Below are 18470 nucleotides of genomic sequence, written 5' to 3'. Positions count from 1 at the left end.
GGGCAAGGTTTAGAAGTATGTGGACGATGCTGGTAAATGGGATACAATGCAGATGAGCAAAATGGTCAGCATGCATATGGTAGGCTGAAGGGCCTTTTTCTGTGCTGTGTTCCTATGACAGTAAAGTCCAATGGAATGGAGCAACTCTGAAAGTCTGAGGTCCACAGAAACTCCAACAGTTTGCACTAAGAATATGAATCAGATACACCTTGTTCCACTGACATTCCCCTGTCCGAACCAACTCTCCTACAGCTCCTGAAAACATGGCAAATCGAAAAATTGCAACAGGTTCAGAGTCCTCAAAGGGTTAACATTAAAAATATATAAACGCACGCATGACATTAAAAGTGTTTTACTGAACAGTAAGTCCGGCAATTTATCTTTTTTTTTTGGTTTGGTCCTAGACTGGGTGGTGGGACAATGGTAGGAGGTGGAATGCTTGTGTGAGAGATGGGAAAGGCTGCAAATGGCCACCTGCCTCATTGTACCCACAGAGGCACCATCGCGTGGCAGTACCAGTCGATCTGGATATTCGCCCTAGTGATCCCAACCAACCCATCCCACCATAAGATGGGAAACAAAACCCATCAAAATCAATGGCATTCACCTGAATAATGTGCTTCATTATCTAAATGCCTCATGCATTTTACCAATGAGAATACAAAGGATTCTTTGGTTATCTGGGCTCATGTACCCAAGGAGGCAATAATTTGTAAACTTGATGGGCCAAGGACAAGGAAGAACTTGGGTGGTGAAGGTGGCCTCCTAAGGTAGATATGGATGGGGGTGCTATTCCAATGCAATTACTGGATAGGATATCCTCACTATGCTGCAGAAGGCCAGGGCCATTTCCAGTTGAAATCTTACTTGGAAGGGCCAGAAGAAAGATGGGAATGTAGGGCAACAAAGAGGGCCTGAGAATCCCTGATCTGTCCTGTGGGTGACTCCATTGAAAATGGGTCCCTGGAGCTGAGTGGGAGAGCAGGAGAATGACAGAGAGAGGAAGAGAGAGAGAGGAAGAGAAAGAGGGGAGAGGGGGAGAGGGGGAGGGGGGGAGGTTGAGAGAGAGAGAATACAACAGAGAGAGAGAGAGGGTGACAGAGAGGGATAGGGGGTGGGGTTGGGGGTTGGGGAATGGGGAGGGGGAGTATGTGTGTGTGTGTGCCTGTGTATAGAGGCAGAGAAGGAAACAAGGTCTTCATTGTCAGAAAGGAAAAGGATAACACAAAGTAACAGAGTGAGAAAGTGAGTAAGAATAAATGCTTAAAACATATCCAAGAGTGAATAACATGGGCAAATAATAAATAATGATTGTCCTCAAGCCTTCCCATTGCAGGGTACAAAACTTAGCTGATGACAACACATAAATGAGCTGTCCCTGGGGGCATAACAGTGGTTCGATCCAACTCCTCCTCCCATCAACCACCACCATGTCTCCAGCACCATTATCCTCCAATGCCAGCATTCCCTGCAGCCACAGGTTGGTCACTTTCGAGTAAAGCACATTTAAATTGTGATGGAGGTGAAATGGTTCTATCGCTGATTTTTTTAATCTAAAAGTTAAAACAAACTACAGCGGAGCCTGGTTTGTAATCGGACCTTTCAATATCAGATAAACTTGGGATAAAAATGAAACCTGCAAGCCCATCTGTTCCCACAGAAATTCACTCTTCCTCTAAGTTCCTCAAATTCAACACCTTCTATGTATCTGGAGTTACGTTCCTCTTGAGCTCTGCTCCACTCACCACAATGCCCCGATCCAATCCAATCCCAAACCCCTGCTTCCTTCTTCCAATACCCCAATCCACCTCCTAAATACCTACTCCCTTACCCCAGTGCCCTTGACCCATTCCCCCAACTCCCCTGCTCATTTCCCACCAACACCTCCTCTGTTCATTCTGCTGTCAGCTGGTGTTACTGCCACTCATGGTTTAGGGTCTCAACCTCCCTCAGAACTTTGTGGAACAGGTGAACTTGGGTGTAGGTTAGCTCAGAGGACCAAGGCCAAGGGGACAGTGCCAAATGACACAAGTTCTCCCCTCAGTTAATTTCTTGAGGGTGGAAAAGTTAACCTGAATCCTCACTCCTTCTTACTGCCTGGCAGGTGAGATGCAGGTGCAGGGTGAAGTCTGGCAGCCATGATCCCTGTGCTGCCGAAGTTTGTGAGTAAAACCTTGCAAGAAGCTGCCAAAGGAAGGTAGAGCAGGAGAAGACTTCAGCAAGCAAAAGGTGATAAAATACAAAGTAATACAAAGTTGGAGAGTGGGGCTCAGACTCAGCTCTCTTGAGGAGCTGGCACAGGCTTGAGGAACTGAGAGTTTTTCTCTTTGTCCGAAGATTCTACAAGATGTCAAGGAGCTGCCTTAGAATGGCATTTTCTGGTCCATAAACAACCCAATTCGATATGTTACCAAAGGAAGTTTTGCTCAGTTTTGGAAACTCTGCTGCAGAAAAGATTTTATTAAATTGGATAGAATGCAAAGGAGATTTACAAGTATGTTGCCAGGACTTGAGGAGCTACGTTAGGCAGAGGGATTAAGCTGGTTGAGATTTTTTTCAATGACATATAAGAAAGACAGATGACCTTATCATGGGGTATCGTGAAATCATCAGGGGTATCGACAGGGGCAATGAACACTCCTTTTCCCCAGGGTTGGGGAATCAAGGATGAGAGGGCAAGGGCTTAAGGTGAGGGTGAGGGAACCTGAGGGGCAACATACTCCACCCAGAGAGTGGTCTATATATGGAATGAGCAGCCGTAGGAAATGACTAGGGTAGGTATCTTAATAACATTTGAAAGATACTTGGACAGGTACATGGATAGGAAAGGTTTGGGGAGATAAGAGCCCAATATGGGCAATGAGACTAACTTAGATAGGGAATCTTGGTCAGCATGGACTATTGACAAAGCACCCGTTGCTGTGCGGTGCCCAGGAATGAAGACCAAGGACTAGAGGAGTTAGTCCTCATCAAATGAAAGCTTTGGTGACCATCCCATTACTTTCCTGAGGCCAGATCCACAATCACTATCCATCCCACCTCTTCTCAAAGCCTATGAGTTTGGAGGAAAGCCATTATCATGCAACATTTTTCTCATCTGAGGTCTCCACCCTGCCTTGCCCATTTTGATTCCAAACTGGCACACCTACTGCATCCCTGGCCAGGTGCGATGACCGATAGACTCCGCTGCATTTCAATGGTTATAAGTGTAACACACCAACGTCAGATACAAACCCTGTGTTAATGGAGTGTCGGTAGCAGTGAGTGTAGCAGTCACGTACACCAACCTACCAATTGCGTCCTTGAGGTATTTCTGACCAATCAACTTTAAGTACTCTTCGATCGCCTTGGTTGCCAGCGTATTTTCACGGAATATTAAATGCTCACGGTCGACAAAGCGGTCAACCTCCGTCATCGCCATGTCAGAGAGGAAGTCCTAGCAGAGACAGAATGGTGGTAGAGGTCAAGTCCATTTATAGGCAGTTTTATATCACAAGAGGAGGCCATTTGTCCCTTTGTGCCCACTATCTCACTGAAAGAGCTCTTGGATTAGCCCAAGCCCTCGGTTCTTTACCAGGTTTTACTCTCCCCAGGTATTCCTTTTCCTATATTGAAAGGGAGGGCAGCTTCATGTTCCTGGATATCAACATCTCAGAGAATCGATCTTCGGCCCACACCCTATACTATCACAAGAAGATACACCAGCGGCTCTACTTCATTTGGAGATTTGGTAAAGATGCTAGCAAATTCCTACAGGTGCATCATGAAGGATACTCTGTCTGGTTGTATCACTGTCTGGCACAAAGGCTCCAAGGATCTAAAGAGGCTACAGAGGGTTGCAGACCCAGCCAGCACAACCCTCCCTGCCATCAAGGACACTTTCAAGGGGGTGTGCCTCAAGAAGGCAGTATCCATCATTGAGCACCCTCACCGTCCAGGACATGTCCTCTTTTTGTTACTACCATCAGGAGGAGGTAAAACTCAATTATTTAGGAACAGCTTTTTCCCCTCTGCCATCAGATTTCTCAACAGTTGATGAACCCATGAACACTACCTTATTATGTATTCATCTTTTGCACTATTTGTTTATTTTTGTTACATAGTTTTTTTTTGTCTTATGCTGTACTGCTGTTGCAAAACAACAAATTTCATGACATATGTCAGTGATAATAAACCTAATTCTGATTCTGGACCCATGTCCATTAATATTTCAGTTTGGTGGTGCAGACAAATATTGCATCTTTCCGCTGGCTTTTTGGTCAATTATCTAGCACCTACTGAAACATGCCAATCTAAAACTTTGAGCTTTTTAACTGCATTGTCCATTAATATAAAGGGAATAATCCAGTACTGAGAATCAGCAGGTGAACTAAGTCCTCATCTCAGTTACTAGTGAAGACACTCTCTCATCACACTCCCATCAACTCCCCTCATTCACTCACACACTGGAAGTAATTCACAGCAGCCAAGTAACTTATTAAACTGCAGGTCTTTAGGATGTGGCTGGAAGTCAGGGCAATTGGGGGGAGCCCATGCGGTCACAGAGAGAACGTGTAGAATCCACACACACAGGACTAGAAGTCAGGATTCAACCTGGGTCTGTGGCCGCTGTGAGGCACTGGCTCTACCTGTCGTACTACCATGCCACCCATTTTCCACAGAACCAGCAGGACAAATCAAACTGTGTTAATTACCATCAAATCAACCAGTTCTCAGTCTACTGCAAGGTGATGAGTAATGTCCATCAGTGCTACTTACAAACCAACCTGCTCATTAGTGTCTAGTCTGGGCTTCACCAAGAGAAAACTCCAAATCTCACTGCTACCTTGGACCAAGCACTGACTTAAGTACTGAACCCCAGAGCTACGATGACTGTGGCTGCCCTTGATGTCCAAGCAGCAGTTGACCGATTCTCGCATTTCAGGGAAATCTGGTAAAGCTCAAGTCAGCGGGCATCTTGGGGAAGACATTCCAAAGTCTGGAGTCATCTTTCTCATAGAGGAGATGGTTTTAGTCGCTGGAGGTAAATCATTATAGGATGTCAATTGCTGGAGTTTCTCAAGCCCAGTCACCTTCAGATGCTTCAGCAACGACCTTCCCTCAGGTTTAAATGCTTACGCATGATGAGGCAAAGGTTTCCAGTTCCATTTTACTGCTGCTCAGTAAATGAAGCAGTCCATACCTGCATGCAGTAGGATCCATGATGTAGTGAGCTAGGCACACGCTAATGGGTGGCAAGTAACATAGGTCAGTCAATGATGGCCTTCTTCAAGAGGGATTTCACTTACCCAGAAGGCGATAAGACATAGGAGCAGAATTAGGCCATTTGGCCCATCGAGTTCTCTCTGCCATCCCATTATGGCCGATCTATTATCCCTCTCAACCTCATTCTGCCTTTTCCCTGTAACCTTTCATTCCCTTACTAATCAAGAACCTATCAGCCTCCTCTATAAATATACCCTTCAAAGTATTCTATGGCAATGAATACCCTTGAAGCTCATTATTAACAATCTGTTCAATAGAAACTCACTAACTGTGGACGCAGAAGCAGATTGTGTGGCGTCCTGTGACCCTTCTCACGACCCTCTCCAAGGCACAGATCAGGTGATCCTCCACACTCTTGGTGACCAGGAGAGGAAAGTGCGAAATTCACACACAAACAGTGCCGAAGGTTCGGGCCAAACCCGGGCCTCTCAAGCTGTGAGGTAGTGGGTTTTTATGTTACTCTGGCAGATTCATGCCTACATTATTGCAAACATCACTTAGTTTTTATGCTACAATAAAAAAAACCTGGATTCAGATCTTTAAAGCAGTGCAGTGCAATGTTGGTTTATCCTCTTTATTCCTGGTATCCGTCTCTGAGATACTAAACTGGTATAGTGCTGTTCTTTAACCGGTGCCGTGCTGATTAATGGTTTCCAGAAAGGTTCCTTTGAGTCTGATTTCTGTAATCGGCCCATCTGCCTGTAATGTGAGACGAATTAAAAACACAAACACAATGCAGGCCAGGACTTGTCAGGAAAGGAGATGGGATAGCCGTGGAAGGAACTCAAAAGTGTTAACAGCCAGAGGAAATGTAATTGAAGCGGAGCAAAATCTCTCTGACAGCCTGTTAAAATCTCTGTGCATTCTTTCTGCTTGAAGCTGACAAGCCCTTCCCATTAACACTGGGCACTCACTCTCTAAGGAGGTACCTTCAGCGCCTCATAAATATTTCATCTGCGAGAAGGCAATGAGCTTCTGCAGAGGAGAGCGGTTCTGAGTAAGCAAATCAAACATCCCCCAGCCAAATCCAAGCTCCGCTAATGAAGGCACTGATGGTTTAACTGGTGCTGAACAACAATCTAATTTCACCATGAACCTTGCATTCTTCCTGCCTCATTCTTCAAGGTCACCAGAGCATAAGGATAAAGGTGGATTCAGCCCCACCTTGCATTTCTGGAGGGTTAGTGTGACAATTCCTACACCGACTGAGATTTGATTCGCCCCTCGTTCCATTCATGTTTATGTTGTTACATCAGACCGCTTGCTGCGACTTCTGTTACCCATCCTGCTCATCTTGCACTGTGACTTCTGGAATCCACACCACCCGCACACCACCCCCCCCCCCACCCCAGACCTTGCTAATCATTCATCTTCATGCATCCTAGAAGCAGGCTATTCGGCCCAGCCTGTCTATGCTGACCAAAATGCCTATCTATGCTAATTCCATTTATCTGCATGAATTCTTCTCGCATCTCCATTGGGCAGGAGGTACAGAAGCCTTAATTCCCACACCACCAGGTTCAGTACGAGTTATTATCCTCAAGCGGCACAGATAACTTTATTCACCACTACTCTGAACTGATTCTACAATTTACTGACTCAATTTCAAGTGCTCTTTACAACTCATGTCCTCAGTGCCATTTTTATTTGCGCAGTTTGCCTCTTCTTTTGCACACTGGCTGCTCGTCAGCCTTTGTTTACATATAGCTTTTCGTAAAATTCAATTGTGTTTTGTTCTCCTGTAAATGCCTGCAAGAAAACGAATATCAGGACAGTACATAATAACATGCTGAATCTGTACTTCGATAATAAAAGGACCATGCCCTGAAACGTTCACTGTATTCCTCTCCATAGATGCTGTCTGACCTTCTGAGCTCCTCCAACATTTTGTGTGTGTTGCTCTAGGTTTCCAGTAACTGCAGAATCTCCTGTGATTTTGATATCCCTCTCAACCTTGCCTGTCTGTGCCCCTGTCCAAATGCTTTTTGAACTTGCCTCCCCCACTTCATGTTCTTCGGTAACCTGTTGACATCAATGGACAGATTACCACCACCTTCAGTTAGCCATCCTATTTTGTATCTAGGTTTGTAAACATCACAAGAGCACCTGGTTCCACTATCTTCTCGGGCAGTGAGAAACACCTTCCAGCTGTAAAAATTCTTCCTCAGTTTCCCTCCAAACCTCTTCCCTCTTACCTAAGCCTACGCCCCCTTGTAGACTCTCTCACACAAATCTTATTTTTCTTTTCACCTTCCTCTCAACTCTCCCCAGATTTCAGCACACTCCTACACACTGGCCTCCCCACCTGCACGTCTTTGAAGTGAGGGGGAAACCCTAACACCCAGGGAAACCTGCACAAGGAAGAACGTATAAGCTCCACACTGGCAGTTCCAGGGGTCGGGATCGAACCTGTGCCTCTGACGTGCCAGGTAGCGGTTTTACTCACTACACCACTGAGCAGCCCAATTCTGGCCTCCCGAACATCCTCAGTTTTAGATGGTCCACCAGCACCTGAGGCTACATAGGTTCTCACATCCAGAATTCATCTCCTTAAATCCCTCTGGCTTGCCATCTCCGCTGCTTTGAGATATTATTTCATTTAAACCTCCCACTTTGCCAAGCTTTTGGTTGTTCCACAAATCTCCTCACATGATGTCAATTTGTTTAATCATCACTCACACTTAAGTGCCGATGTGTTTGACTACATCAATGCCACTGTTTAAATGGAAGTGATTTCTGATATTTAGCAGCCTTGAAGAACTCTTCCACAATGTTTGCAAAATACAGGAAATATGATTCCATTACATATTCTGGCCTGAGCACGTTTATCAGTGAGAGAACAGCACTAAATATAGATTAACAAGCTATTACCACAGTGTACTGTGTGTGAGTATTATAGTAACCACACTTCCAAATGTAATATTGTCTGTGAGGCAATTTGGAATGTGCTACCAACACAGAAGGTTCAATATTAGTGCAAATTCTTTCTCTATGAGTCACCTTGTTGTGGTTTAAAATCTTACGCCTGACCTGAGACAGTCCCTCTGGATCGAGGGCGACTCCCTTCCACTCTGAGGGTTCCCAGGTGACTGATGTTTCTGATGTGGGGACCATGGGCTATGCCACAGCTGGTGAAGGGGCAGTTTGATGGGATGGGTGGACAGGCAACTTGGGGTCTCAGGCTTCCTTTCATCATCTAACCACGTGTTCCTGTCAAATGGACTTGAGGATAATGCACACAAAATGCCGGAGCAATTCAGCAGGTGAGGCAGCATGTATGGAGAGGAATAAACAGATAATGTTTCAGGCTGAGACTGAAGGCTGTTTATTCCCCTCCACAGATGCGGCCTCACCCGCTGGGTTCCTCCAACATTTTCTTTGTGTGTGTTACTCTGGACGTCCAGCACCTACAGAGGCTCTTGTGTTTATACAGGGTCTCAGGGATCCAATGTCATCTTGAACATTCGTGGGCGACAGATTCCCTGCTGTCAGTGGGAATGCTACAAGGAAGCTCCGACAACATCAGTGAATCTTTTCTTCTGTCCACGGGGTAATCTCAGGCAGTGACAGAACTTGGAGCAGAGTTTTGTCAGATGTGCAAACAATAAAATGATAAAAAACTGTAGAAGCTAAAAATCTGAAATAGTAGCTTTGACGAAGACCATAAGACGATAAGATATAGGTGCAGAATTAGGCCATTCCATCATGGCTGATTTATTATCCTCTCAACCCCCATTCTCCCGCTTTCAATGCATTACCTCTGACATCCTGATTAATGAACCTATCCTCATAATCCTCATCAAGAACCTATCAACCTCTACCTTAAATATACCCGATGACTTGGCATGCACAGCTACCTGTGGCATTGAATTCCACAGATTCACCACCGTCTGGCTAAAGAAATTGTACCTCATCACTGTTCTAAATGGACGTCCCTCTATTCTGAGGCTGTGCCCTCTGGTTCTAGACTCCCCCACAATGGGAAACATCCTCTCCACATCCACTCTACCTAGGCCTTTCAGTATTCCATAAGTTTCAAGGAGATTCCCCTTCATTCTTCAAAACTCCAGTGAGTGCAGGCCCAGAGCCATCAAATGCACCTCATAAATTAAGCCTTTCACTTGTGGGATTATTCTTGTGAACCAGATGAAGGGTCTCTGGCCTGAAACAAGTACTCTCCACAGATGCTGACTGAATAGCTGAGAATTCCCATTCTTGACTAAAGCATTAATTCTCCTTCTCTCCTCAGAGATGTGACATGACCTGCTGAGTCTTTTCAGCATTTTCTGCTTTTAACAGTATCATTAATTCTGCCCAGTGGAGTGGACTGAATGTAGTCAAGATCTTGATGCTCTGAATGTTGGCTGTAGGGTAAGGCGAAGGGGGGGGGGGGGCGGGGAGGGGTGGTTGCGAGGCTTGATTCTTTATTCCATCTGTGGATTTAGGAGAATTTTAGTGGTACCTCTCTAGAGCCTGCAAGAGGCAGTCCAGGTCTCCGAAACAATAGGCCACTGCAACCCAGAAGCCGGGCAGATTTGAGGTCTTGGTCCTCAAATTGCCCTCCCCTCAGACAGCCAAACACAGCAGGTCGGCCCACTGCGGGGCGATGGTGAACATCACTGCCTATACCTGCCTTCACTGAGGGGTGGCCATAAGATACAGGAAAGTACTCCACATGGGGGCTGATTCATGGAGGAGCTTTACCATCAGACGTTAGCTGTAAGATTGAGAGAAGACTGTGAAAGATAGATGGATGGGGAGAGGAGACAAAGTGGGGGAGAGCACGAGAGAGAGGGGAGAAAGCGAGAGAGGGGGCAGGGCAAGAAGGGGGAGAGGGCAAGAGTGCAAGAGAAGGGGATGGTGGGGGGAGAATGGGGGGGAGGGCGCAAGGGAGACAGCCGGGCGGGGTGGAGAGGGGGGAGAGAGAACGGGGGGGAAAGAGCGGGGAGAGAGAGCGGGAGGAGTCAGTGGGAGGAGACAGCGGGGGGGGAGACAGCGGGGGGGAGAACGGGGAGAGAGCAGGAGTCTGGGTGTGTGACAGGGAGTGCAAGTGCGAGTAAGAGTGAGCAGGAACGTGACAGTGTGAGAGTGAGAGTTACAGCAGGTAATAGTAAGTTATATAGAGCATGTTAGAGAGTGAGAGAGAACAAGGGAAAGACAGAAAGAGAAAGTGAGTGGGAGAGCTGGGGGAAAGAGTGAGGGGGAGAGCTAGGTAGAGAGAGTGGGAATGCGTGAGCGTGTGAGGGAGAGGGAGTTTGAGTGTGAGAGCGAGAGACAGAAAGAAAGAGAAAAAAATAACACAACTGCTTGGCTGCTAAATATGCACAAGTAAATGCCTTCAGTGTACAGCTGTTCATTGACCGGGGGATTCTGTCTCTGAGGTCTTCATCTTCTGTTGACACAGAAATTGAATGGTTTCCTGATCATCACCCACTCTTGCAGGAGACTCACTGGAGGTTTTGACACAGCCTGTCAGCAATGAGGATTGCGTGGAAAGAATGTGCAAATGTTTTACTATATCACTGGCACTACCTAAATAGCAGTTGTTGCTGATGGTTAGCTGTGTTTTAAGAAATCTTCCGTAATGATTGTAAACTACAGGAAACATTAATTCTGTTATATACTCTAGCCTGACCACATTTATCAGTGAAAGAACAGTACTAAATATAGATTAACTAATCATTACCACATTGTCCTGTAGTCACAGCTACAGCAACCACACTTCCTAACGTAAGATTGTCTGTGAGGCAACTTGGAATGTGCTACAGACACAGAAGGTTCACTACTAGTGCAAATTCTTTCTTTCGGAGTCATATTGTCATGGGTTAAAATCTTACTGCCTGATTTGAGGCTGATTCTCAGGACTGAGGGTGACTCCCTTCTACTCCAGGTCTGTGGGTTCCCAGGTGGCTGATGCTCCCAGTGTGGGCTTTGGGGCAGAGGTTGCTCGACAGGATAGGTGGGTAGGCTGCGAGGAAAGTGGGGCTCTTCTTCCACTGTCTACCCTGGGCCTCTTTGTGTTCCTGACAAAGGAACTCAATGCCATTTTGAGGAGCTGTCACAGAGTACTGCAGCACAAACAATACCTTCGGCCCATGCTGACCTGATCTTCTGCTTTGTCCCATGTACCTGCACCCAGAGCACTACCCTCCATACCTCTCTCACCCATGTACCTCTCCAAACTTCTTTTAAGTGTTACAATCAAACCCACATCTACCACTTCCACTGGCAGCTCGTTCCACACTCGCACCACCCTCTGAGTGAATGTTTCCCCCTGAGAATATTTCACCCTTCACCCTAAACCTATAACCTCTAATTCTGGTCTCACCCCACCTCAGGGGCAAAAAAAACCCTGTATGGATTCAACCAATCTGAATCCTTCATAATTTTTGTATCGCTCGATAAGATCTCCTCTCATCCTCCTCCGCCTGAAATTCCTAACCTATTCAACCTTTCACGAACACTCTGGTCCTCAAATCTCGGCAATGTCCTTGTAAATTTTCTCTGTACTCTTTCATTCTCATTGAGACCAGTAACTGTTAGGGTCACTTTAGCACTTCCTTCTGCAATACTTCACTGCAATCTGTGCACCATTCTACAGCTCTGCGATTGTTGCATTTATTATCACTGTGTAACTGTTCACTCTGTAAGCTTCACGTGAACAGGGAATTTCATTGCAGCAATAACCTTGCACTCAATGTGCGCAACACAAAGAAACTGATCGTGGACTTCAGGAAGGGTGTCACAGCACACACCAGTCCTCATCGAGAGGTCAGTGGTGGAAAGGACATGCAGCTTCAAGTTCTTGGACGTCAACATCTCCTGGGTCCTGGGCATGTCTAGTCCGGTGGTATTTAGTCCTCATCCAATCAGATGTCCGCTGTCCCACCTTGTTTACAATCAAATTCCAGTTCTGACTTAGAGTGAGACCTTTGTCTTAGTTAAAATTCTTTCCCGCTGGTTTTATCTCAATGGCTTCTTTCACGAGGCGGTCCCAAAAGCCATTGGCGTGACACAATAGTTTCGTGCCGATGAAGTCAATCCTATGGCTATTGTAAACACAATGTTCTGCCACTGCTGATTTCTCCAGGTAACCCAAATGGACACACCTCCTGGGCTCCTTGATGCAGAACTTGTTTGTAAACATGGTGGGACAGCAGAAACATGATTGGATGAGGACTAACCAATTAGGAGGGACGGAATACAGGGGTATAAATACCACCAGAGCAGACATGCCCAGGCATCGTCCCTGATGAAAGTGGCAGAGCCTGTCAGCGAAACTTTGGTTAAAATCGATACCTGTACCTGGCTGAAGCCCATGAAGCGTTTATTCATTTGTTGTGTTATTATAACATACAGTGATTGTTTGTACCTCTGCTGCATAACAGCATATTTATGGGCACCACAGCAGTGATGCTATTACAGCTCAATTCCGACATCCTCTGTAAGGAGCCTGTATGTCCACTCCATGGAATGTACGGGTTTTTCCCGGGTGCTCCGGTTTCCTCCCACAGTCCAAAGACAAACATTTAATTGTTCATTGTAAATTGTCCCATTAGCATTAGGTCGGGGCTGTTGGGCAGCGCTGTTTAAAGGGTCAGAAGGACCAACTCTGCGCTGTATCGCAAAATAAGTAAAGACACAAATTTCACGACGTGTCAGCGATAACAAAAACGGATTCTGATTCTATCCTCCACTCACTGCATTCTGCTGGAGGGACCACTGCCCGGGAGAGGCTGCTGTGGCTTTACACCCGGGCTCAGCAGCTCGTTGGGATGCCTGACCACCTCCATTTTCCCACCCTCTGCGCGCAGCCGCGAGCCTTACCTTGGCCTTGCCCGTGCTCTGCAGGATGTGCACCAGGGCACATGCCACCTCCTCCTTGTTCTTGACACTGAGCACGGGCTCGAGTACGGCGCAGAGCATCTTGTAGTTGTTGGTGACGTACTCGGCAAACTCCTTGTACAGCTCCATGGGCAGGATGTTCATAGTTTGGTAGCGGGACTTGATGCGGATGGTGGGGCCCCCCGCCTTGCCGCGGCTGGAGCTGGGCTGGCTGACGGGGTACCACTGCTCCACGAACTGGCGGCTGGCCACACTGCTGATGGGGATGTTGACCAGCCCCACATAGTTGCTCTTGTCCTTCTTCTTCTTCTTGTCCGTGTCCTTATACAGGTGGATTCGGATGTTGCGCACAGACGGCAGGTTGTTGAACTCAAAGTGCTCGCCCCAGAAGACGTTGTCCGTCTTCATCTTGCTGGTGGTGCGGGCGTATAGCATCTCGTCCAGGCACAGCTCGCAGTAGTAGCGCTTCTTAGGCGGCAGGTCCTTGCCCTCAATGATCCACAGTTTCAGGACATTGTCCACCCGTCGGCTGTTGTCCTGCGGGAGAGAGGGGGGAGGGGACGGGGAGAGGTGTGAGAAGCTCGTTCGGCCTCGGGTACGCCGGGAGTCCGATCAAGGTCAGACGTCACTGAGTCAGGAAGGTCAGGGGTGGTCAGAGATCACTGCAAAAGGAAGAGGGTCAGTGGACAAGATCTCATGTCATTGGACCAGGTAGATTATTCAGGTTAGGGTTACAGGAGGCCAGATCGAGGTCAGATGTAACTGGGTCAGGAAGAGGCCCAAGTATAGGTATAGTGAGGTCAAGGTCAGAGGTCATTGGATGAGGATCTGGGTCCAGGGTGCCCAGGTCAAGGTCATAGGTCATAGGTCACTGGATCAGGAAACCTATGCCCTCTACTTCTAGATTCCCCAACCCAGAGAACAAGATTGAACATATTCACCCTGTCTGTGCTCCTTATGATTTCATGCACCTCCACAGCCTCACACTTCTTTCTTCTATGCTCCAATGGAAAGAAATTCCAGTTCATTTAACCACTCTCACAACTCAGCACCTTGTCTCCTCAGAGAACCCTGAAATTTGGAATCAAATTCTGTTTTCGCAGAATTGAGGTGCCAATTTCATTTTCAGCTCGCACTTCTTCATGCCTGTGCTGATCATACGGACTTGCTTCATGGAAATTCATGATAAGGACAGCATACTATGAACACAAACCTACCTCCTCTTTCTTGTCCTCACCTACCACTCCATGAGCCTTTGCATCTGGCACATCATTATCTGCAACTTCTGCCATCTTCAACAGTACCCTGGCTATCCAAATACAGCTTTACCTCCCACTCAACTCTCCACTTTCCAGAGGGATAACTCTCTCCGTGATTCCCTTTTTATTTCTCTCTCCCCGTTAATCTCCCTCCTGGCAGTTACCCCGGCAAGCAGAAACATTGCAATACCTGCCCATTCACCTCCACCCTCATCTTCATTGAGGACCCCAAAGAGTTCTTCCAAGTGAGGCAATGCTTCACCTGCAAATTTGTTGGGGTCAACGACTGCACTGAATGTTCCCGTGGCCTTCTCTACTTTGGTGAGACCCAGTGTAGACTGGGGGACTGCTCTGTCGAGCACCTTTACTCCATCTGCAAAAAGGCAGGATTTCTAGGTGGCCAATCATTTTAATTCCAATCTCCATTTTCATATGTTGGTACGAAGCCTCCTCTACTCCCACGATGAGGGCACTTTCAGGTTGGAGGAGCAACACCTCATATTCCACCTGGGTAGCTTCCAACCTGATGGCATGAACATCGATTTCTCCAACTTCTGGTAATTTTTCCCACTCCCCTTTCTCTCTTATTCCATTCCCCACTACGGACCACTCTTCCCTTCTCTTCAACACATGCCTATCACCTACTCCTGGTGCCCCTCCTCTTTCCCTTTCTCCCATGGTCCACTCTCTTCTCCTATCAGATTTCTTCTTCTATCTTTACCTTTTCCACTTATCTCCTCCCAGCTTCTCTCTTCATCTCCCCTCCGCACACTCCTAGCTTCACCTATTATCTTTCAGCTTGTACTCCTTCCCCTCCTCCCACCATCTTGTTCTGGCCTCTTCTCCCTTCCTTTCCAGTCCTGATGATGGGTCACGGCCCGAAAGGTTGACTGTTTATTCATTTGCATAGATGCTGCCAGCTCTGCTGAGTTCCTCCAGCATTTTGTAAATGTTACCCTCCCCCAATGCGGGGGACAGCCCAAATTTGCAACATAATGGTGACCCAAAAGGTCACCTAGCATGGGTGGAGGAACAAGCACAACTTCCACTCCCACAACAGGTGCAACAACAAGAATCCAGCTGAAATTTAGTACCTTGTTTGGCTTTACCGCTCGCTGCAGGTTCTCAATCCACTTGTCTCGCTCGGCCCCTGACCGACAGGCAAAGCACTTAGTTCCCGAGGGAGTGGTCACCTGCCATTTGAAGGAACACAAGGTAAGTGGGAAAACAGCAGAGAAACAAGCTCTGGCCATGCTAGAAGCTGGGCTTGGGACACAGCTGGTCAGCAGAAATTATTCATGTGTGCAAACATATACAAACGTTTGTACTTTATAACAGACTATAATGACAGAGAGCTCAGGAGACACCCAGCAGTTCAGCAGATCCTCTACAACCCATAACATGAAGTCTGTTTCTCCTCCCACAGATGTGGCCTGATCAGTAGAGTGGTCATTTTCTGGATTTACTTTAGATTTCCAGCCTCTGTTGTGTGTTTTCACATCCAAAGATATTCAGTACCCCTGTTCCTCACCATCCTTGATAAATCACCAACTAGAGCCCCCAATTCAGGATAAATCACCAACTAGAGTCCCCAGACATGGGAGAAATCCCTGTCTACAGTCATCAGATATGGAACAAATCACCGACTACAGACCCCAGATACGGGACAGATCCCCATATACAGTCTCTAGATACAGGATAAATCACAGCTACAGTCCAAAGACATTGGCTAAGTCGCCAACCATAGTCCCAAGATATGAAATAAATCACGATTACATTCCCCAAACACGAGATAAATCACAGATGACGGTCCCAAGATATGGAATTAATCAGCAACCACGGTCCCCAGATACATGAAAAATTGCCGACTACAGTCCCTGGATACGGGATAAATCCCAGACGACAGTCCCCAGATACGGTAATTGCTCCCTCCCTTCCTTCACTATTCCCCATCCTGTTTTCCCTCTCTCACATTATCTCCTTGCCAGCCCATCACTTCCCTCTGGTGCTCCCCTCCCCCCTTTTCTTTCTTCCATGGCCTTCTGCCCTCTCCTATTAGATTCCCCCTTCTCCAGCCCTGTATCTCCTTTCACCAATTATCTTCTCAACTCTTGACTTCACCCCTACCCCCTCCCTGTTTCATCTATCACCTTGTCGTTCTTGCTCCCCTCCCCCGACCTTCGTATCTGACTCCTCATCATTCTTCCCTTCTTGATGAAGGGTCTCGGCCTGAAACGTCGACTGCATTCCTTTCCATAAATGCTGGCTAGCCTGCTGAGTTCCTCCCGCACTTTGTGTGTGTTGTTTGGATTTCCAGGATCTGCAGATTTTCTTTTGTTTGTGATTGGACCACTGTCCCCAGATGTGGAATTAATCACCAGCCACTGCCCCCGGACCAGATACGGATAAACCACAAACTACAATCCCCAGATATGGATTAAATCTCCACCACAGTCCCAAGATACAGGATAAATCACAGACTGCAGTCCCCAGATAGAGAATAAATAATTACCAACCGCAGTCGCCAGATACAGGATAAACCACTGACTACAGTCCTCAGATACGGGATAAATCACTAACCACTGATCAGAGATACAGGATAAATCACCAACCACAGTGCCAGATACTGCATAAAAACCCTGACCTCTGTCCTTCTGTACAGGGTTAATCACCGACTACAGTCCCATGGCCAGACATGAAATAAATCACCGACTACTGCCCCATACCAGTTACAGAATAAATCACCGACTACTATCCCTAGACCAGATACGGGATAAATCACAGACTTCAGAGCATAGATACAAGATAAATCGCCAACTACAGTCCCCAGTTATGATAAACATCACCGACCACAGGTCCGGGACAAAAGGTAAATCGCCGACCACGTGTCCTGGTCACAAGATAAATCACCGACCACAGGTCTGGGACACGGGATAAATCGCCGACCATGAGATAAATCACCGACCACAGGTCCAGGACACGGGATAAATCACCGACCACAGGTCCGGGACACGGGATAAATCACCGACCACAGGTCCCGGACATGGGATAAATCACCGGCCACAGGTCCAGGACACGGGATAAATCACCGACCGCGGGTCCGAGACACGGGATAAATCGCCGACCACGGGTCCTGGACACAAGATAAATCGCCGACCACGGGTCCTGGACACAGGATAAATCACCGACCACAGGTCTGGGACATGGGATAAATCACTGACCACAGGTCCCGAACATGGGATAAATCACTGACCACAGGTCCTGGACACAAGATAAATCACCGACCACGGGTCCTGGACACAGGATAAATCGCCGACCACGAGATAAATCACCGACCACGGGTCCTGGACACAATAAATCACCAACCACGGGTCCCGGACACGGGATAAATCACTGACCACGGGTCCCAGACATGGGATAAATCACCGACCACGGGTCCCGGACACGGGATAAATCACCGACCACGGGTCCCGGACACGGGATAAATCACCGACCACGGGTCCCGGACACGGGATAAATCACCGACCACGGGACCCGGACATGGGATAAATCACCGACCACGGGTCCCGGACACGGGATAAATCACTGACCACGGGTCCCGGACATGGGATAAATCACCAACCACGGGTCCCGGACACGGGATAATTCGCCGACCACGGGTCCTGGACATGGGATAAATCACCGACCACGGGTCCCGGACATGGGATAAATCACCGACCACGGGATAAATCACTGACCACGGGTCCCGGACACGGGATAAATCGCCGACCACGGGTCCTGGACACAAGATAAATCGCCGACCACGGGTCCTGGACACAAGATAAATCGCCGACCACGAGATAAATCACTGACCACGGGTCCCGGACACGATAAATCACCGACCACGGGTCCCGGACACGGGATAAATCACCGACCACGGGTCCCGGACACGGGATAAATCACCGACCACGGGTCCCGGACATGGGATAAATCACCGACCACGGGTCCCGGACATGGGATAAATCACCGACCACGGGTCCCGGACATGGGATAAATCACCGACCACGGGTCCCGGACATGGGATAAATCGCCGACCACGGGTCCCGGACACGATAAATCACC

General features: G+C 47.6%; 1 protein-coding gene across 14 annotated transcripts in view; it reads right to left on the bottom strand.

Moving 5' to 3' along the window:
• The window catches only part of LOC134346695 (ras/Rap GTPase-activating protein SynGAP-like), a 663780-nt gene that overhangs the window by 228292 nt on the left and 417018 nt on the right, over nt 1–18470 (bottom strand). For 11 of the 14 annotated variants that reach the window (XR_010017990.1, XR_010017989.1, XM_063048226.1 and 8 more), the window contains 3 exons: nt 15464–15562; nt 13093–13647; nt 3235–3436 (listed from right to left, as the gene is read on the bottom strand). Coding sequence is in view for 12 of the 14 variants with exons in the window: in XM_063048226.1 (XP_062904296.1) it covers nt 3235–3436; nt 13093–13647; nt 15464–15562 (856 nt within the window). In the remaining 2 variants the exon portion in view is untranslated. The remainder of the gene's footprint in view (nt 1–3234; nt 3437–13092; nt 13648–15463; nt 15563–18470) is intronic. The other 3 variants (XM_063048229.1, XM_063048230.1, XM_063048238.1) reach the window with 1 other exon arrangement.

This window comes from Mobula hypostoma, chromosome 5 (genome assembly GCF_963921235.1).
Source record: "Mobula hypostoma chromosome 5, sMobHyp1.1, whole genome shotgun sequence".
Classification (NCBI taxonomy): Eukaryota; Metazoa; Chordata; class Chondrichthyes; order Myliobatiformes; family Myliobatidae; genus Mobula; species Mobula hypostoma.
Note: the sequence above shows the minus strand (reverse complement) of the source record. Positions and strands in the feature narration are given on the sequence as shown.